The sequence below is a fragment of the Thermobia domestica genome, chromosome 11 (assembly GCF_964235325.1).
Source record: "Thermobia domestica chromosome 11, izTheDome1.hap1.1, whole genome shotgun sequence".
Lineage (NCBI taxonomy): Eukaryota > Metazoa > Arthropoda > Insecta > Zygentoma > Lepismatidae > Thermobia > Thermobia domestica.
In genome coordinates this window covers 254112433-254135432 of record NC_137464.1, presented here as the reverse complement: position 1 = coordinate 254135432, position 23000 = coordinate 254112433, and the positions used below count along the sequence as shown (strand labels likewise).

At 35.5% G+C, this 23000-nt stretch overlaps 1 protein-coding gene across 10 annotated transcripts in view; it reads left to right on the top strand.

Annotated features, from left to right (window-relative positions):
• Positions 1-23000, top strand: part of Myo10A (unconventional myosin 10A) — a 744055-nt gene that overhangs the window by 466511 nt on the left and 254544 nt on the right. For 9 of the 10 annotated variants that reach the window (XM_081732073.1, XM_081732074.1, XM_081732071.1 and 6 more), the window contains 3 exons: positions 636-754; positions 4822-4922; positions 12593-12738. In XM_081732073.1, the coding sequence (XP_081588199.1) occupies positions 636-754; positions 4822-4922; positions 12593-12738 (366 nt within the window). The remainder of the gene's footprint in view (positions 1-635; positions 755-4821; positions 4923-12592; positions 12739-23000) is intronic. The other variant, XM_081732068.1, reaches the window with a different exon arrangement.

The following is a 23000-nucleotide window of genomic DNA, read 5'->3' as shown; positions in this document are numbered from 1 at the left end:
TATTGTTTAATAAAATAAAAAGCAAATAAATAAAAATAGTAACTTATCTATAGTTGCCAACCCTCCTACAATTTTCGATTACTTTAGAGTAAATATTGAACGATGACTTTCGTTTCACATAATACGATATCCATATACTATCTAATAATTATATAACTCTTATTATCTAATAATTATGTGCAGGCCCGTATTTACGCACGCGCCAGAGCAGTATATTAAAGAAATCGAGATTGAAGTATGGTATGCGGAAAAGAGACGCTGTCCAGAAGAGAAAAATGTAAGAGAAAATGTATACTGAAAACAATGTTGATATCAGCCCGACCGAATTTCCTTGTTGCGATGCTATTGTCACTAGGAGCTTATACTATTGTTTATTAGCTGCCAACGTGATCCGTGCATTTAGTTTTGTACGACGCGCCCCGTTGCTGGTAGCTCAATATAAGCGGACACAGTTGAATTCTTTAGTTCTATACTAGATACAAACAAATAAAGGGAAAGGGTCGCAAAATTTTCTTGGGCCTTGGGTATGAGCGATAAATCCTCTTGTGCCCAAAGGCGTAAAATAGTTAAATGTGGGCCTGGTTATGTATAATAATCACATTGCTATACATACATACCTTTGCTTTGCTTTGTAGATCGTCTGTCAAATCTGAGAAGCCAGGATTCCTTCCCATTAAGAGTAGAGATGAAAGCCCGCAGAAGGCAGTGAAGAAATTGGAAGACAATCGACGGTTGATGTTGCAACAACAATTAGGTAAGTCCTTGCTCTTGTTGGAGCTGTTTTATTTCCCTGTCTTATACTAATAGCTTCCATCATCACCATCATCAATTCTCGATTCTCATCTGGCCTGATTGTGGGTTGGATGAGGTCTTTCATACTTCTTTTATTCTACCACTTTTCATCCTGGACCTTGTCCCATCTCATTCTGCTTCTTTCTATAACTTTTGTATGTCAAACCTGAACCCCGTCCTGTCTTATTAGCTATTTCCATACTTCGTATTTTATTTTGGATTTTGTCCCACCTTAGTCTGCTTTTTTCCATACCTTCTGTACTTCATTCTGAACGTTTTCCTACCTTACTCCGATTCTTTCCACATCATTTCTCACTTCCTTTTGGATTTTGATCTTATCCAGCGTCTTTCCACAACGCATCGTTCATCATATTGGACCTAGCCCCATCTTACTCCACTTTTTTCCACATCGTTTCGTACTTCATCCTGGATCTTTGTACCATCTTATCCCTCTTTTTTCCACACTCCTTATTTCTGGTGATTTTATTTCTTATTCGATATTCTACTAGTAGCCTTCCCTTAGGTGAATAAACATGACATAAAAGTATAGAAACAAAATGACTGCATGATTGTGTGATCAGAGTTTTGAACTTTTGTTCTGAAAACTGTGGTAGGGAGACGGTAGAGAGAAATGTCGTAGATGTTTTCGAGATCATTTATCACAATATTCATTTATTCCTCTACGCAAATAAAAATACACAGTGTTTCAAAAAGAGTGACCTGATTTTGGACGGCAATAATTACGGAACATGGGACGTGTCGGCAAGGAAATGAGTGTTGTTTAAATGGGCATGGCCTAGTTTCATAAAATCGCCGTTAGATCTTGCATCTTCTCAGTTTGCAGTCAGTCAGAAGTAAGATGGCGTCCGCTCAAGAGAAAGCGTTTTATGTGCTGTAGTTTGCAAATACTGAGTCAATGATTTCGGTCCAGCGTGCTTTTCGTCGGCGTTTTGGCATTGATCCGCTTGCACCCAAAAACATTCGTCGTTGGTATCGCCAATTTGAAGAGACAGGATGCTTGTACAAAGGTAAGAGTCCAGGTCGGCCTCGCACTTCCAATGAAATGATGAAAACAATTCGGCAAACGTTTGAGTGGAGACCACGAAAGTCTACAAGCAGAGAACTGACAATGCCTCATAAGACTGTCTGGCGAGTATTAAGTCGTCGTTTGGTCTATAAACCATACAGACTGCAATTAGTGCAAGCTTTTCGGGTTGGTGATAGAAGGAAACGGGTTGACTTCTGCAATGCTCCACTAGAGGACACGGAAGACGATACGTTTTTTACCACGGTTAATTTTCAGTGATGAAGCAACATTTCATGTTAGCGGAAAGTAAATCGATATAACATGCGTATATGGGAACTCCAGAACCCTCATGACATTATTGAGCACGAAAGAGACTCACCTAAAGTGAACTTTTTTTTTTTCTCGTCGAATTTAGCTATCGTCTAAATGTTGTTCGTGTTGCTGCTTGTGGACATATAGAGCCTTTATAATAACATAGCTAAAACTTGAAGATTTTGTGAGTATTTTGCAATTTATCCCGTTTTTGTAGTATGTTTTTGTCAATACATATGAACTTTTAAAATCAGGTCATTCTTTTTGAAACACCCTGTAAAATAAAGATCAATGGGGCGAGGCAAGCATTTCGTATTCGCAGTTATCGTGAAGATTCCATGTACGACTGTCAGCACTGAACATATATTTGAGGTTTTCAATTATTACTAGGCAAATGACGAGATGATACTGTAAAATAAAAACATTCGCTCTTTCTGTCCTTCTCATTCTTGAAAGATAGTATTTAAAAAGTAAAGTTCAACTTTCAAAGATGAAATTGACATACAGTATCATAAAATATCAATATAAATTAATTATTCTATAGAAAGAAATATTAAACGCAACATTTGCATTTTATTTGTGATTCTTTGTGAATTTTTAGTAATTGTATGAAGGAAAGCGTTTTCGTTCCTGCTTTTAATTACATGAAAATACCAATTACTTTGTAATATAATATAATATAATATAAAAGAAGATAAACATCACATTTATATAATGTTAATTTAATTTAATATGCACTGCTACGACAGCTGTGCGTCGGCGGAATGTCATTTAAATATAAATGCACTTATTACTAAATGTTCATATCTTTTTGTTTTTCCGTTATAGAGATAGAAATCAAAATTGCCAACGGAAATGTTTTATTAGTATTATTATTATTCCTTGTTAGATAATATATATATATATTTTTTTTTGTTAAAAAAAAAGAAATGCATATGTGATGGATGTCTAATGGAAAAAAAATCAGTTAATTGCCGCTATTCGGCATGACTGTTTCGGTCTAATTGTCAAAGTTTTTTTTAAATCAAAAGTTATTACTTTTCGTTGTAATTACGTTATTTTGACTTGCTTGAACCATGTAACATTTTTTTTTTCTTTCTTGCTTTTGCGATGAAGGATATAATATTGTTTCAGATGCCAAATAAATAAAAAAGAAAGAAGGCAAGAGAGCTAATGTAATCATCGTTTGCTTCAAAGCCAAAAAGTTATTACCATGTAATGTTTTTTTTTTTTTTTTTTTTCGAGCTTGCTGATAATTATTTCTCCAATTATATTGCTAATGTATTATTGCGCATGAACTCTTTAGAAGTTGTGCGCAATTAGCCACACCTTCTCGACAGTTTTCAGTTTAGTTGGTCATGTTCATCTGTAGCAACGGTTAAAAAAAAAAGTGTTAACATTATTGTATTGTACATGGATAAAGCTTTATTTTTTTTTTTATTATTTTTTTTACCAGAAGAATGGAATAGTAGAAGCTTTCGTTGTGGATTCTAACTTGATTTCTTCATTTTTCGTTTATTTCGACTTTTTTAATGAAACAAGCTAACTAAACAACTAGTGCTTAGCAAGTTTATATCCGGAAAAACACATTATTAGAATTTGCTTCGGAACTCAACAATGTGATTTTGACAGTGAGTGTGCAAGTGCAAATTTCCCATGCGCGAATAAGCCATCTATGCTTTACATACTAGTGATTTAATTGTGTTCCTAAACTTTATACATAATGTGATATCTGAAGATGGGATAACCTATACAAAACTTAAGGTTTGTAACTAATTTATGTAGAATATGATAGCTAACACTTGAATATCAGGTATTAAACCATAAACTTTATTTACAGTGTCCGGAGAATTCATATAGGATGTAACAACTGATCGTGGATATATTTCACAAGATAGTAAAGTTCTAAAACTAAGTTATACTGTCTGTAGAGTCCATTCAGAATATGATAGTTTACGTTTGAATATCCTATACATAATGATAATTCTTTACAACTAATTTATAGTCCGAAGAATTCATGTAGAAATATGAATTTATAGTTCGAAATATTCGGGTAGAAATATGAATTTATAGTCCAAAGAATTCATGTAGAAATATGAATTTATAGTTCAAAGAATTCATGTAGAAATACGAATTTATAGTCCGAAGAATTCGCGTAGAAACATAAGTGACGCTTAGATATTCTGCTCAAATTATTTAAACTAAATTTATAGTGTCCATAGAATCCATATAACATGCGAGATTGAAGCTTAAATATCCTGCACAAAGTTGCCGTAAAACTCAATCAAATGTAATAATTTAAGCGGTGGTCGTTTATACAATATAATAAAACTTTGAATGTACTTGAAAAAAGAATTGAAGTCGTGACTTCATAACCGCACAAGTCCAGCTGAAGAGATATTGATAAACTCAATATAAACTGAATATTTGTTGGAAATGTAAACTTGGAAATCAGATTTTTTTCATACTTAGTGACATTTGTTATTCAGCAAAGTGTAAGTATGAAAAAAAGTCTGATTTCCAAGTTCACATTTCCAACAAATATTCAGTTTTTATTGAGTTTTCTCAATATCTCTTCAGCTGGACTTGTAAGGTTATGGAAGTCACGGCTTCCAATTACTCTTTTACATATATATGTTGTGTGTCAACTATGATAAACGGCGCATATTTAATCAAACGTTTTATTTCAGCTGGCCGATGGGATACAGTAGATTCTGTGGAAGCAGTAACACGAGGAGTAACGAAAGAAGACAGGCCAGACGTTCAACAAACCAATATTGTAAGGAGTCAGGTATGCTTTAAGCATTTACTAAGATTAGATTTACAATGACAAAAGTCGTTGATTTACTTTTAACTGAAATAGAATCTGGAACATTTTGTTAAGATTAACTAAGACTCACCTATTGTGTGCTCTGGGAATTCCAATCAGGTGATTATATCCCTGGTGTGATTTCGGCAATCAGTCTTGTTGCTTTCGACAACCCAACACTAATACAAAAGCCTCGACTTTACAGATGTTTTTATATGTTATTTAACTTAGTCTTTTTTTAAATACAGAAAGCAATAAAATCTTGAATAACTTTAAAAAAATGTTTATGATTAATGCACACACCATCTCACAACTTGGCGGGACCATTATAACAAGTAAAATGCACACAGTTGTAAAAAAAAATCATCCTTCATTAGATTTTTATTTATTTATTTATTACTGAAGGGTGACCTTTAATTAATATTTAAACGATACTTATTAAGTTTTTGTTATGTTCATGAATTAGAAATTCGATTGTACGTAACTCAGGAATTCAAAGCCTGCACAACGTAATATTTCACACGGTAGTCGACAGATCAAATTCTACCACCATGCCAAATCTGATCCCAATTGAATGAGTTTGTTATATGGAGTTTTGCTTTCGAAAATTCGACCGTCCATAACTCGGGAACCATAAGTCTGCACAACATAACATCTCACACGCTTATATACCAGATCAAGTTCTAGCACCATGCCAAGTTTGATCTCGAGTGGATGAATTCGGTCTATGAATTTTTGTTTTCAAAAATGTGACGCAAAATTTGACCACCCATAACTCGGGAACGTAAGCCTCCATATTATGATATTCCACATGTTTATATAGATGGGCAAGTTCTATGACCATGACAAATTTGGTGTCGATCAGATGAGTTCGATTTATGGGATTTTGTTTTTGAAAAATTATCCAAAATCTGACACCCATAACTCGTAAACCGTAAGCCTCCATAAGCCATGTATGATATTCCACGTGCTTCTATAGGAAGTCAGGCTCTACCATCATGCTAAATTTGATCTCTATGGAATGAGTTTGATCTATGGGTTTTGTTTTCGAAAAAAGATGCAAAATCTGACCACTCATAAATCAGAAACCGTGAAACTCCACAATATAAGATTTTATTCAGTTATTTAGTATGTCGAGTTTCATCCTGATTTTTTTTTTTTTTTTTTTTTTTTTTTTTAATATAATGCAAACAATACATTTTACATGAGTATATATGAGGTCAAATTCTACCACCGTCCCAATCGGGTGAGTTCAGTGTATAGATTTTTGTTCTCGAAATTATGAGGCAAATTTTTACCGCCCATAACTCGGGAAACCAAAGCCTGCATAACATAATATGCCACACGCTTATATAGCAGGTCGAAGTCCACCACTAGCCAATTTTGATGCCGATAAAATGAGTTCGGCCGAACTCATACGATATATTGTGTCTATACTTTTTCAAGGGAAAGTCAAACGATGGACGAAAACAATCTAAGATACTAAGAATTAATTGGGCGTATAGAACACATTTTAAAGTTAACGAAATATTGACATTTATATATTCCTGTGATGGTGATCAACAATTTTTAACTTATCATCTATAGTGGCCCCGCGTAGCGTAATCGCTAACACACTCGGCTTTGGTGTGCGCGGTTCCGGGTTCCATTCCCGGTGGGAACACTCGGCCGGAAAGGTATAACAACTTTTTTAGGCCTTCCATTCTGAGTAAGGTTTTTCCTGGGTTTTCCTCATTACCATCAGGCAATGCCGGAATGGTACCTAACACAATGGTTCCAGGCTGCTTCCTTCCTTCCTCTCCAGTTTCCCGGGCAGTGTGATCGCCGAAGGACGTCATCCCTCATGTATTTGACGGGCTAACATGGCCATAGATGCCGAAAGCCCAGGAATCGAATTCCTAATTCTAATCCTAGTGACGGTCTAACATGGCCATAGATGCCGAAAGGTCAGAAATCGAATTCCTAATTCTAATCCTAGTGACGGTCTAACATGGCCATAGATGCCGAAAGCCCAGAAATCGAATTCCTAATCCTAATCCTAGTGACGGTCTAACATGGCCATAGATGCCGAAAGCCCAGAAATCGAATTCCTAATTCTAATCCTAGTGACGGTCTAACATGGCCATAGATGCCGAAAGCCCAGAAATCGAATTCCTAATCCTAATCCTAGTGACGGGCTAACATGGCCATAGATGCCGAAAGCCCAGAAATCGAATTCCTAATTCTAATCCTAGTGACGGTCTAACATGGCCATAGATGCCGAAAGCCCAGAAATCGAATTCCTAATTCTAATCCTAGTGACGGGCTAACATGGCCATAGATGCCGAAAGCCCAGGAATCGAATTCCTAATTCTAATCCTAGTGACGGTCTAACATGGCCATAGATGCCGAAAGGTCAGAAATCGAATTCCTAATTCTAATCCTAGTGACGGTCTAACATGGCCATAGATGCCGAAAGCCCAGAAATCGAATTCCTAATCCTAATCCTAGTGACGGGCTAACATGGCCATAGATGCCGAAAGCCCAGAAATCGAATTCCTAATTCTAATCCTAGTGACGGTCTAACATGGCCATAGATGCCGAAAGCCCAGAAATCGAATTCCTAATCCTAATCCTAGTGACGGGCTAACATGACCATAGATGCCGAAAGCCCAGAAATCTAATTTCTAATCCTAATCTTAACTTCCCTTCTATATTTCTGATATGTTACTCGTATTTCTTTCCTCAAGATATATAATTAAACTAAATTGCGAAAATGTTGACTAGTCACATTATAGATTTTATTGATTTTAGATTGATTTATTGATTTTAGAAAGGCGTACGACTCGGTTAGGAGAGAAACATTATACAACGTTCTTACAAAACTTGAAATACCGAGAAAGCCAATTAGATTAATTAAGATATGTTTAAATGAATCCCAAAGTAAACTCCGGGTAGGAAAATTTTTGTCCACGAGCTTTCACGTCGAAAATGGCCTGAAATAAGGAGATGCGTTGTCTCCATTATTATTTAACTTCGTTCTGGAATACGCTATAAGGAAAATCAAAGATAGCGACCAGGGCCTAGCGTTGAACGGTACTCACCAGGTTATGGCATATGCTGATGATGTAAATTTAATAGGGGATGGTAGAAGAACAATAGAAATAAATGCAGAGATATTATTAAACGCTTGCAGGGACATGGGCTTAGAAGTAAATGCAGAGAAAACTAAATACATGGAAGTGCTTTGGGACCGGAATACAGCAAATTATGGATGCGTTAAAATATTATTAATAAATAATAGTTTTGATAAAGTGGATAATTTCAAATATCTAGGATCAATATTAACAGACGAAAATCATATTCACGAAGAAATTAAATGTCGACTAAAAGCAGGGAATTCGTGTTATTATTCAATTCAAAATCTATTGTTGTCGCGAATTCTGTCGAGGAATTTGAAGCTTAAAATATATAAAACGATAATCATGCTTGTTGTTCTATATGGTTGCGAAACATGGTCACTTACTCTGAGGGAAGAACATAGACTGAAAGTATTTGAGAACAAGATCCTGAGACGAATATTCGGACCCAAGAGGAACGGGAATGGGGAATGGCGGAAACTTCATAACGAGGAACTACATAATTTATATGGTTTACCCAACATTGTTAGGGTCGTGAAGTCTAGGAGGCTTAGGTGGGCGGGTCATGTAGCTAGAATGGAAGAAAGTAGAAACGTTTTTAAACTCTTGACTGGAAGACCAATCGGAAAACTACCATTAGGAAGACCTAGGCGCAGATGGGAGGACAATATTAAGATGGATCTCGCAAAAATATGAATACAAAGTAGAAACTGGATGCAGTTAGCTAAGGATAGAAGTCAGTGGAGAGCTTTTGTGAACGCGGCATTGAACCTCCGGGTTCCATAGGCCATAGAGTTAGTTAGTTAGTTTAGTTAGTCACATTATAGAACAAATTTAATTATAAGAATCAATGTTTTCCAGTAAAACACTCTTTGAAAGTGTTATATATCTACTTTCTATTTATTATCTATGATCTAAAAGTGACTTAGTAAGCCTATATAAATTAGTGGCTTCTGTTTCAGTTTAAGATCACCTAGCTTTTATTCAATCACCAAAAATACGTTCTATTCATAACCCAATTCATTTCTTGATTTTACCATTATGGACACATATAAAAAGGGTATATATTAGACGGAAGGCAATAAAAGGTGGATACAAAAATTAAAAATATCACTAAACTGTATACAAATTTGTTATGGCAACATTGGTACTCTAATACTATATCGCATTTTAGTACACAGGATTTTCTTTTTCTCTGGTGTGAAAAGAAAATGATTTAACGTAGTTTTTCTGCCATATAGAAACGTATTTTTGTTCATTGGTTGATTTTAATAAGAGCACTGTTGTCATATTTAATAAATAGAAAATAGATGTATGATAGAATGTTATACTGCTTGAAGCACTTGTTATAATTAAATTTGTGCTAGTGAAGCTCTATACCCTATAATGCCGTATGCTCCTTTGGAGTGGGACACCCGGCGGGAGCTCATGTGCTTCGAATCGCACATTAAGCTGTAGATCCACGTCTCATATAGCCTTGCTGCTGAAGGGATGTTAAACTAAAAGTCAAATCAATCTATAATGTGAATAGTTAACATCTTTATAATTTAACTTAATTAATCATCCTGAGGAAAGGCATAGTACAAGAAAAATGCCAGAAATATAGATGGGAAGTTAAAAAATTGTTGATTATCGTCACCACACAAGCACATAAAGGTCATTATTATATTAATTATAAGGTGTTACTATTTAAACATGTTTCACACAATTTAAAATGTTCCATTTCACTTTTCCTACATTGTAGCTAAGTGTTAGTTAATCTTAATAAAAAAATTCACTAATACGTACTTAGTTCAAGTGTTCATCAGAACTATCTGTGAAAACTGTTTCTCCATTGTTCTGGTTTTGTTTCTGAGCCACCCATATGAAGGGATATTAAAGTACCTTAACTCGCATATCTGGGCACATGAATGAAATGTGCAAGGTTTTATTATTTTCTATATAACTACACAGAGCGCTGATACATTTTTCCAAATGATAAGATGAACTTCGCAGACCATGATCAAAAAAGGTCTCTGTTATGGTTTGAAAACCATTGTCTTACAGCTGATGTTACCCAATGCAGGCTCGCAACCAGAGAGGGCTAGGGGGACCTGGATCCCCCAAACTTTTCGTGGCCCCTCCAGACCTCAATACAAAAACCACAATTTAGATATGTATAAAAGAATTTTTAATGACTTGCCCCCCTCCTCCTAACATATCCATGCCCCCTCCCAAACCTCTGTGGCTGATTGCGGGCCTGCCCCACTGTTTATTGAGAAATTTGAATCCTTCAGTTTTAGAGATAACAAATAATCCGAAGAGATTACATCTGGTGAGTAAGGGGATGAGAGAATAGTTAGCAACTGCACTACTCTTTTCCTGTCAATATTTTTACGTCCAATACTTCGAAATTCCATGTAGATCTATATGGCTTCCTTGTAAGGAAGGAAAGCATTAAACTCTAAACAATAACAATAACAATTATGTGAGGAGACAGAGCGCTAATCTCTAATGTGTGCAGGGGGCGCACGGCCGAGAGAAAAAAAAAAATAAAAAAAATATCTAGAAATAAAAATAAATAGCCATAACTTAACAACATTTTTTGAATTGATTAAAAAAAATCAGGCTAATAAAGCATTCTGATTTTGAAGTTCATTGGAACAAATAATTGTTGGTAAAGTTCACCAATCTTTTATTAATACATTAACGGTATTTTGTTAAGCCCAGAACCAAGTAAATTCCTCAAAAAACTTGCAATGATAAAATTGCATCGTGGAGTGGTGTTTAAGCAATTAACACGTAGGCCTGACATAATTTTTTAATAAAAGTTTTTAGAAAAGTAACTTTAACCAGACTAGGGAGCGGAAAAAATTATTAGGCCTAGGGGCGCCAAAATGCTAAATCCGGCCCTGAATGTGTGGGGTCCTTAGTTCGATCCCCGGTCAAGTAAGTTTGTGGTAAGTAACATCGTGTCCTTGGGTTTTCTCGGGATGCTCCTGTCTCTTCCCACATTTATCGTTCAACCAATTCTTCCATCATCAAATCACTTACCTTAATCAACATGTCACTTACCCTAAAGGGAATCGTGGGACATTAAATTGAAAAATTGAAATAAACAATTATGTGAGTGAAATAAATAAATAAATATGTCTTTTGATAAAATATTAAAACTCTACGTTGTAGAAGTATTTGAATATCAACAGTTTCCAGTCGAGAAAGTTCGGTGTTAAAATTTAAAATTAAATAATCTAAACAATAACAATTATGTAAAATAAATAAACTCCGTCTCTGGATAACATATTAAAATTCTACGTTTGGTAATCACAGTTATGAGGGTGTCATCAGTTTTCATTACAGGGAATTCATTCTGAAAATTAATGATAGACAAACAGAGGAGACAAATTGACAGTATTTACGAACTTTGCACTGTATTTCTACAATTTAATTAAGAGAAAGATTAAGTTCGTAATGTGGTTCCAAGTTTTCATGTAATTAGTGATGTTACTTAAAAGAACGTAAGGAATACTTATTTAAATTTTTCACATTCACCTCCATGTTTCCTGAAGACGTGCTTAAACATCTGCAATACTTTAAAAACTGCTAGATGTTTCTTAATTCTAGCAATAAACAATGAGACTTTCTCACAAATTTCCTATTTTTTAGATGTGTAATTGTTAAGATTCCTTAGATGTGTGTATCTTCTGTCAAGCGTACGCAAAAATATAAATTCGAAAGTAGTCTTGGCTAATTCGCATTTTCATCACATTTTTTTATTTCGTAGGTGCACTTAAATAACTTACCGTTTTTCACACTTCGAAAATATGCTCTTATTTACAGAATCCTTTGATTAAATTATTTCGTAGTATATATCAATATTGGTTGCCCTTTTAAAAATTTTATTAAGTAAAATCATCCAATTTATTAACACTCTGCCATATTTTCTGTGTTTACGTCATAGCAAATCAGAGTTACCAATTCATTAAGATGTCTTCAAGGAGGGTGGGTGGTGTAGGTGGGTGTGAAAAATTTAATTAATGATGTTCTACAAGATAGTAATACCGTATGTGAGTTGCAGTTCCCTAACTTACCCTAGTATCTTTTGTTTCTTTTCTCTTTCTTATTCTTCTTTGGGGGCGCGGTGGATCACTGGTAGAGCGTTCACCTCCGGTGCTTGGGGTCCCTGGTTCGATCGCAGCTCGCGCCATGTGGACTTTGTGGTGGACAAACACCGCGTGCGTGGGTTTTCTTGGGGTTCTCCCGTTTCCTCCCACTTTCTTCATTCCACTATGTCATTCATTTCTCAGAATCACCGTCTTCTTTAGCCTAACCAGCATAAGCGTGGGACGTAAAACTAAAAGATTTCATTTCTTCTTCTTCTTCTTCTTCTTCTTCTTCTTCTTCTTTTTCTTCTTCTTCTTCTTCTTCTTCTTCTTCTTCTTCTTCTTATTATTATTATTATTATTATTATTATTATTATTATTATTATTATTATTATTATTATTATTATTATTATTATTTATTGATTAATTGATTGATTGATTGATTTTGTAGGTTGAAAGAATGGAAAAGACAACTCGGTCTGACGACAAAGTGGGACAATGGAAACCAGCTCCCCCACCCCCTCCAGTTACCCCTCACTTTGTGGATGTCACCCCGATGGCTCCTACATCAAGAACCAGCAGCTATTATTCACCAAGGTTTGTTGTTGACGTTAATCTAGAATGGTAATTCATTATTAATTTCGTAAACAATTTCTGTTAATGTACGGGTTAATTAGGGATGGTTTAGAAAATAGTACTATGCGAGAAAAAAAATTCTCGCGGATGTAATTAAAAAAAAAAAGAGTGGAACTGTGCCGAGAATCGAAGCCGGATCTTCGGTTTACCATGCCAGTGAGCGAACAACTGTCTCGTATTTTTCCATCTTGAATTTTCATTGAATTCGCATCTATAGAGGATGTGGTGTAAGAGAAATTAGTTGCTTCCTATCATGTAATAAGAGGCACATCCGGAAAGTAAGTTTCCCTAGAGTGGTAAACACAAAGAAGACACAATGACCTTGAAACATTTATTGTCACAGATACAGCACAACTGACACTACTTTTAACATATTCACCTCCTGAATTCAGAAACTTGTCATATTATGGCACCAAGTTTTGTATTCTGATGTAAAAGTCAGCCGTCTGCAGTTGTTCATCACTATCAAAATGCTTACGGTGTACGACAGCCGTCTGCAATTGTTCATCAATATCAAGATGCTTACCGAACACATATTTTTTTGAAGTATAAGAAGAGATGAAAATCATTCAGAGCAAGATCCAGGTTATATGGCGGGTAACAACCGATCTTCTGCAGTCGTTCTACTGGGCGATGTATTTTGTAATGTACCATTACAGTTGAAAGTAATGGCAATTTTTTTTTTACGCACCCTGTACCTAGTAATTTTTTTTTTAATTCAATTTCGGTTTAGTTACACAATTTATTTACTCTCTCTACTTCGAATTAAATATAATGAACCCAAAGGTTTCGTTAGTAACCATATTCCCACTGTATAATATATTTATTTATATTTTGATTAAGTGTAAATCCCATTTCCGGATATATAACTTGAATAGTTACAAGGTTTACCATTCTGACGTCATACCGAAACATAGTTCCGTTATTGGATATAAATTTCCTTAATTTCAGACCAATGTAAATTTTGGCCAGGTACCTAATCTTTCCCTCACCCCCTCTCACTAGTCCATAGTCACTTTCAGATCCGGTTATATCTGGATTTACCAAATTTCCATTCGCTTTGTAATTTCCGCGGCTAAAGTTTTCTTTCTGATTGGAGGAATTCTCCTACCTCTGGCTTTTTCGGCGCAATGTTATTAGAATAATAAAGGACACACTACGAGGAGCAGCCCGTGATGTCTTCTTCTACATATCTGCGGTAAAAGGATGGAAATTCTAACTATCTCAAGGTAATATCCAGTTAATTTCATTGATAAACGCCGTATAATGATTTAGGAGCTGACAAACTTACATTTTTCGTGAAGTGAACTGTAAAAAATAAAGGAGAAATGGGAACCAGCTTTACAGACGCCATATTGCTCGTTATCCAAGCCAAAGAATAGACAATATAGGAAAGTGATTTTTGATCTGTTAAAACTCAGTTAGGGATTAGGGACAATACGACCTGGTTTCGTACATATATTATAGTGCGTATAGTAAATGTGATTTTTTTTATTAGTCAGTAAGTGCATGTACACAGTAGGTTTCATAGTTGCAATGTTAACTTTCGGAATGGCAGCTTAAGCTAACAAAAAGGGGCTCCTATCCCCTTTTCTGAATTGAACCAGTTCTAGCGGGGGAATGGGTTAGTTATTGTTTGTTTTAGGGCCTTTTCCCCTCTCAGGGGAAGGGTCCCTCCATAAACCTCGTTAAGGTGCCCCCAGGGCACCAATTTTTGGCAATCATTATGTAAACAATTGGTCAGGTCAATTAGACCTAGTGTTACCTTTCTCATTTTTGACCCCCTTTAAATTAAATAGAGCCGACTGTATATATCGACGAGGGAGTAATGTATTTTAAATTTAATGTGTTAGGTTATTTTCGTCAACATGCATGTAACTAAATGGTGCATGTTTATTTTAGTTAGTTGTCTTTATGTATAGTACTAACAGTGGTGTATGTAGTTAGTAGTTTTGTGTGAGTGTGTGAATTTTCGGTTAGGACAGTGTATAAATATGTGTTAATTTAGTACCATTTTCCTAACAGAAATAAACCAGAGTAAATATTAAATTTCTGATTAATGAGTACAAGTATAGATTTCAGTACACGGTAAATTATGCCTCCACTACAGCGCCACAGCGTCCGGTTTCGGTACTCAATTGTTTGTTGACAATACGACATCGCATAACTTAGTGATCTAGGTTGTTGGATTTTAGTCATTTATTCAAAAATTACTTTCATTGGACATGGTTTTCGGTTCGGATGAGTATACCTTCGTATAAAATAGCATGAGATCTTACTGTACTGAAAATTTCAGCTTGCTAGGTCCAGTAGTTAATGAATAATCCGCTGAAATAAAGAACACCTATTTTCTTAATAGAAGTAAAGTCCATATGCTGTTACTGTTCGTTTAAAAATGTAGTATTAAATTCTCTTTTCCCGTGGCTGTAGAAAATTCCATTGTTGCTTCAGTTTTATCAACAAATCAGAAATAGATTAATCGTTGACAATTTAACTTTCCGTAAATCCATGTATGATTTTTTTTTTAAAAAAACCTGCAAGGTAAATACAATTTGGGTGCTTCGAAATAAAGAGTACGTGGTTCGATGAATGTGATCGTGTGGTGGTTTGAGCGTGATAGATTGTGATAGTTATATATATATATATTCATTACTGCGTAATGTAAATATGTGTATGGCCTGCGTGTAAAATGTACGAAATAGGGTGTTTATAAAATATTACTTCGTGCGAAAATTAGTAGATAATGAATGAATGTAATGATATGTTAATAATATGATATATAATATGAATGAAATGATGACCCCTATATTTAAATGGATAGGCCTAGTGAATTTTATATAGTGAAAATATGAATATGTTTACGAAGAAAGAAAGAGAAAAAAAAAAATCTCTCGCGTTTTGACTTCCACACCAGTGCATTCATCCAACCGAGTTTGCTACTTGGATAGTAAATTATAGTTGGGAATTGTGTGTTACTTTGCATTTATGTACCTCCTAACAACAGCCCCAGATCTTAAGCCTTTCAATAGATAGAGTAGCATCATGTGGGAATTACTTCTAAAGGTTGACAGAAATGATAATTAAGAAAACCAACTGCTATATCCTGTGATCATCGAAAAGTACAGGTTTCGGTCATTTGTACCTTTAGCATTCATTGCCTCTCCGAGATTTTTTTTTTTTTGTTGCTTACCTTATTTATTTATTGTGCAGTGTTCATATAACTCAGTTCGGACTATCCGATTAAATTAACTGCTACTAAATTAATATTCATGTCATTAGCGTACCCGGATGTCGACCCCTAGTCCCTTTAAGTATTTTCATTTCTTTTCTTAGTTTAATTAGATGAGGGAAATTAACGACGTCCCAGACGGTGGCGTGTCTGCGTAGGGTAGCTATCGGTGATGTTTCGGTAATTGAAATCACCGATCCAAAATTCAGTTTATTTATTTAATTTTTTTTAATTTTGGCGAATTACTAATTAGGGATACCTTAGCTATTACTCTAATTTCATCCCTATTCTGGAATCTTCTAGTTTTCAAGAGGTCGGATGATTTTTTTTTTTTTCTTGAAATTCTAAATTAGCGCCTTCTCTAACCTTCCGGACGATTTCCGGGAACCTGCTGGTTTGGGCCGGATACGGGGATCGGATTTCAATCTTACAACCAAACTCTTGTGGGATTGGGATCTGATGGACACAGAACTTGCATCCTTGGCAGCAGGGCGTTCCTTGAGTCTGCGTATTTGAGTAGACCACCCTTTTGGCATGTTAAGAATATTTTGGCTATGGATTTTGTTGAGAGCGAAATTCGATTTCTGTCTTTGTAGCGTTAGTTATTTCCCACTTAAGTCTTTGGCGCCACTATTTCTTCGTCTTCCTTCTTCTCTATCTCTCTCTGTCTTCATTACTTCGAGATTTTTTTTTTTTTTACTTTTTCAACCTCCCCCCCCCCCCCGGTTTCTGAAACTCATGAAAACGTACAATATTTCATATCACCTATTTCGATCGTATGTACTAACTGAGACATCGAGGGATGCAATTCGTGGAGGTATTGCAGCACATCTCGGGACCATTTTCGCGATATTCAATCCACCACTGGAGAAATTGACGGGAAGGTACACTATGCTTTCGGATTCCTAGAAACATTCGTTATTCATGGATCATACAAATTATATCCATTGACAACTGATTACTGGTTTTTATTTCTATTGATTGGTCATATAGTGTGTATGTATTAGTAGTCTGGGCCCACTAGTTTCCAATAACATTGATTTTTTTATATATACATCTATATATGTGCTTACATAGTTTTAAAAGTTACGTGCCTGCTCATTTTGTTGCATTTCCACCTCTTATGTCAACTATTTTTTATATATCTACGCGGATCTTTAGTAAATTGAAAATGATTATTGATTATCGGGTTTATACATATAAATTACAATGTTGCAACTTTATGAAAAAAAAAAGTGAATTTTTGATAGTCAGGGTTTTTGTTTTTGTCTTTGAGCCAATAAAATATAAATATTTATAAAATATGAATACTTGTCGAATATGAACGGTTATGTAGAATTTAAACGTCGACGAAATACTACGATGGATATTAAAGTGAAATTTATTGTATTGAATAATATGAATATATATATATATGAGTATGTATGTAATGGGCTCGGTATTTACCCTGGTTTTGTTTAGGTTGCCATAGGTTTTTGACACCCGACCTTTACCAACTATTTGTGACATATAGTGTTACCGCGTATATTGTAATAAATTACATTTTGTTGAGTGATTACTGATGTCTGTAACTATTAAAGTTGAATATAATGTTAAATACCGCATGTAAGTAAAACGAGTAGCAGGTCGTAAGATAAGTAAAATAACCCTAATCCTCATCCAAATTTATTTCGCAAGATCAAAGTGAAATTAATAGCCTACGAAACAGTGTGCCCCACCAACGAATCTTCCATCAGTAAACCATGAAACAAATCCTTCCCCTACGATCAGAAATTTAACTATTCAGTGACTAGAATCTTTTGACTACAAGATCTATACTATAAAGAAAATCACTGGTCTTAAATTTAATGAAGAGAAGTTTAGTTGATAACTTAATGTGAATACCGGAATATGGAAATATGTTCTCAATGTCTGTGACTGGATTCAAAATTTTTTTTAACCTTGATAAACTTTGAAATTTTATATTGAGTGCGTCGAGTGACAAAATGAGAAATATAAATATATATGTGATATGAAGCGACTATTTGTCTATAGCTAAAACAAAAACAATTAAACACTCTCATGGACACAAACCACAGTGCAAAAGAGAGTTGGAAAAAGGAGCTATTATCGATGTGAGAACAGAGACTCATAAAATCGTCGAAATGTCTCCTCTTGGGACAGAGACCTAATAAAATGCTATTAAAGTATTTTTTTTTTTTAGAATGATTAACCAATTATATATATATATATATTTTTTTTTTCGTTTTCCGCAATGATATATATATATTCATTACAATGAATCCTAAATGTATTGATCTGTGAATCTCCTTATTTTTGTTTTTTTTCATTTTTTTTTGTCAAATTCTCTTTCATGTAATTCAACTTTTAATATATATATAGGAAGAGAAATGTGTTATTTGATCTTGTTGCAAGTAGCGAATTTCTATGCATGTTAATGAAACATTCTTTCCATGTATTAAATTTTTCCCTGTTATGTCCAACTAATTTTTCTTCTATTGAAATGTAATAAATGTATATAGTAATGTAGTTAGGTTAGTTTAATTTAACTAAATACAACCCGAAGTATACATTGTCCTGTATGAATGTGTGTGTGAGTGAAATGTAGGTTTAGTATTAAGTGCATCCATTATTTTGACATATATGTGTGATTTATTATAATTAATGGTAGTTATCAATTAAACTCATTGAATGTTAATACTAACTTAAGTTGGCTCTATGAAGGAAGTAAAAAGGACTGAAGTAGCCTGAACGAATGATCAGCATGGGAGAACTGTGAGAGTCAAAATCTTCTACGAATATGTAATACTCTGATTTTTTTTTTCTTTGTGGTCGATTCTAACATGCCATCAACTTCGTCGTTTATTTTTCAAATATTGGATATTAGTGGAAATATTGAATAAACTGTAGAATTAAACTTTCTCATCTATCTCAGATCTAGATCGGGATAATTTGGTAGTTAGGGTTAAATGGATCTAGATCGGGGATGTATGGGTTAACATGTGTCTACCCTTGATCACCTTAATACCAAATATTAACCCAATAGCTATTGGAATTCGATAATTATTCACTTTTCTTTACCATATTTTTCAAAATATTCAGTAACAGCTTCCTCTTTATCACCTTCTTACTTTACCTCTTTCCTTTTCTATTTTCCTTTTCCTTTCTTCATCTTCTTCTTCTATTTTTTAATAAAACTGAAAAGGGGGTCGTGACTGGGAATCCTAGATGTAATAAACACGGTCATGTATTTAGTTATTTTATTTCATTCTCTTTAGAAGTCCGATAAAAAGTTTTCTCGTTTCGATCGAATCTAATATGTTCAAAATTAAGAAACGGCTAATATATTCCAACGTAATTAGACATAAGCTGATAGCTTCATGAACATCCCCACCAGGGGTGAAGGGTTCCCACTTACGACTTATTCTTTTCTTCAAACAGTTTTAGACTGACAAGAAGTGACAGGATTCGTTGTTATGGAAACGGTAGTTTCTATGGCAACGGCCCCTCCCCCCCTTTTTTCAGTTTTAAAGTGGCGACACGTGACAGGATTGTTGCTATGGTAACCATGTTTACTGTGGTAACGGATCTGAAAATGCTTATTGAATAATACCAGTTATCATGCCAATCAGTTTGAATTGGTGAACCGCGATAAGAATGGTTGTTATGGCAACGTTTGTTTCCATGGCAACGGATCTCATTTTAAATGGCAACCGATAGATTTGAAATTTTTTTTAAGAATGTCAAAGAGTGAGGTTGAAGGCATGTTGAATTGATTACAACATTGAAATTAATAAGAGAAATTTTATAGTCAAATGAAATAAGTAGAGTCGTTGGCTACTTTGTCATTTTTGTTTCCTTTTCTAAGGGGGAGAAAGAGAAGGAGTGTCCAAATTTTTCTAAAATTAGAATTAAACGCTAGAAGGGTTTCAAGGAAGGAAAGAGAATGGGAGTCCTTTAAGTCATGAATAATACTTGTCTGGATAGCAAATAAGTATTTTATAGTATATGTGTATTTTTGCTATATATATCTTGTCTTTTGTAAAGTGTAAAGTGTCTCAAAGCTATGGCAACAAAAAAGGTTGTGGTGTCACAGGGCGAGTGTGAAATCACGTGCACTCAATGCACATTAAATGAAAAAGAGAAAAGATCTCGCGCCCCGCGAAGATTAATTAGATGCACCGGTTGTGGACAAAAATGGATCCACTTTGCTTGTTCCAATTTAGATGATACTGCGGAAAATGCAGAAAAGGTGCAAACCGGCGAAATAGAAAAATATTGTGAGGACTGTGAAAAGGACCGAGGCCAAATATCTCCAGCGGAGATATCTGACCTCGACGATGAGGAAAAAAATGAAAATCACAGTGATTCTCGGGATCAGACGGCAAACCCGAAGGAAGGAATGTCATCTGGAGGGTCTGACACGTCTGCATTAATTCGCCAGATGATGGAAATGATGCATGAAAAATTCACTAACATGGAAGTTAAAATAGACCAGAATAGTGAAAACTTAAGGCGTGAGATAAATGAGAAGTTTGATACCTCGAAACGAGAGACCGACGCTCGATTCAAGGTATTAAACAACAAATTTGACCAGATTTGTTTAGACTTTGCTTCTTCGATTAGCAAATTGAAAGAGCAAACGTCTACGGAACTAGAGCAGGTTAGATACCGGGCCCAACAGTCTACCGAGCAGCTCAGAGACGAAACAAATAAAAAATTAAACGAAATAGATGTAAGGTTTGAGAGTACGAACAAAAGATTTGGAGACATCGAACAAAAAGTTGAACAGCAGCAGGCTGAAATAAGTAGATTGAATGTTGTAATATCAGACCTATCAATAGAAACTAAACTAGAGTCGGTTGATCAAAGAATTAGTCGAATTCAAACCGAAGTAGACAGTATTAAGGGGAATATTACTAAATTGCAAATCGCCAAGTCTGATATCTCCTATCCTTTTCCTGATGGCGGTTCTCCAGGGAAAATTTTCCCAGAAACAAGTAATGTCCTCCCGGGTAAGAGTCAAGTGTTGCCTGATGCACGGGACACAACCATGTATTGTCCCCCGCATCAGCCAACCTCGAAATCATGGTTGAGTAATTTCGATGTACCGATGCAGTCGAGTGTTGTGACTACAACAGTCACTAGCGTAAATGCTCACTCTACTTTTGGAATGGTACAATCTTACAGCGTGCTGCCAGGAGGGGAAAGGAGATGTGCCGGACCGTCAGTTACTGCAGTGGTGGGTCCTAAATTCGAACCTTACATGGTCAACACAAATTACAAAACCTCTCTTGGTCATATGGGAGCGTTCAGTTCAGTGACCACTTCGTCGGTGGCAAATCCGGTGACAACCCCAACCGCTCAGGATAATGCGTTGATTCCACTAGATTCTTTTCCTGCCCCGTATAGTATGAGCTCTAAAGTTTCCCTCCGGGATATTGAACGTTTTCCCACTTTCGATGGGAACATTACTAACGGGTTACCTAGAGTTTTTCTGCGAAGATTGCAGCAATATCTAGACATGTACAAACTTACTGATGGAGAACGCCTACAAATAGTTGAAAAATGTTTGATCGCCGCTTCGGGCGCATGGTTTGCCTCGGTTAAATACCAAATCCGGACGTTCGGTGATTTTTTGATTCTTTTCAAAGAAGAATATTGTAATGAGCACATCGAACGACTCCAAAAAAGAAACTTACAATCACTCCGGTATGATCGCTCCAAGTATGGATCCCTCGTGGACTATGCTTGGAAAATTATCGAACTATATTATCAGATAGCTGAACATCCCTCTCAGGCCGAACTGGTAGATATTATAGTTAACGCTCTTCCACCCGATGAGTCCCGGGCCATAGCGTCCCACTTGTGCCAAACGGTGCGAGAAGTCACCTCACGTTTAGCTGCCTTGTGCGGTAAGGAAGTTGGTGGTCCACCAAAACGATACTTCGCCCGACAGGCAAAGATTCTAAAACCGACGAAGACGAAGGTAACGGCAAGTTGCCAGACAGATTTCCTGAGTTATACCCAAGCTGGATCTCGTTATCCTAGTGGGTATGGCTCAGAAAACAACAATAATGGCCGGCGACTATTTAGGAATCGGCCCATGTTCAACAATCGCCGGAGTTATCGTCCCTATGACCGTACCAACATGGCATCGAACCCGGACAGGGGCGATAACACCAGGAGGAATTTTAACAGGACGTACGGAAGAAGGGAGAACGGTAATAGTCAGGGCAATAATAATAACAATAATAGTAACAATAATGTAAATCGACCCCAGAATTCAGTCCCTTCGCAAGTGCGTGGTAACGGTGAGCCTAGAACAATATTAAATGGGAGTGATAGTCGAGAAACTAGATCCTAATGCTAGTCGGCGAGTGAAGCCTCACGAGTTGTCTCTGTTGATGTCTCAGTTAGAACTTCTGTCCGTTCTATTGCTATATGAACACTACTGAAAAAAAAAAAGTATCGGAACTCACAATTTTCGAAATTTAAAGATTTTCAATTGTACAGAAGATAAACGTAATGAATTACTCGCGCAATACCCCAAGTAGATATAATACACTGTCCTAGAGTGACTGGTAACGTGTGAATGGGATGAATGAGTGTGTTAATTTAACAAGCATCATTAGTTAGTATTCCCAATTAGCAAAATTTTGTTATTCTAACAAAATTTTGTTAATGGGCCGGGGAAAACTGTAATGTACCATTACAGTTGAAAGTAATGGCAATTTTTTTTTACGCACCCTGTACCTAGTAATTTTTTTTTTAATTCAATTTCGGTTTAGTTACACAATTTATTTACTCTCTCTACTTCGAATTAAATATAATGAACCCAAAGGTTTCGTTAGTAACCATATTCCCACTGTATAATATATTTATTTATATTTTGATTAAGTGTAAATCCCATTTCCGGATATATAACTTGAATAGTTACAAGGTTTACCATTCTGACGTCATACCGAAACATAGTTCCGTTATTGGATATAAA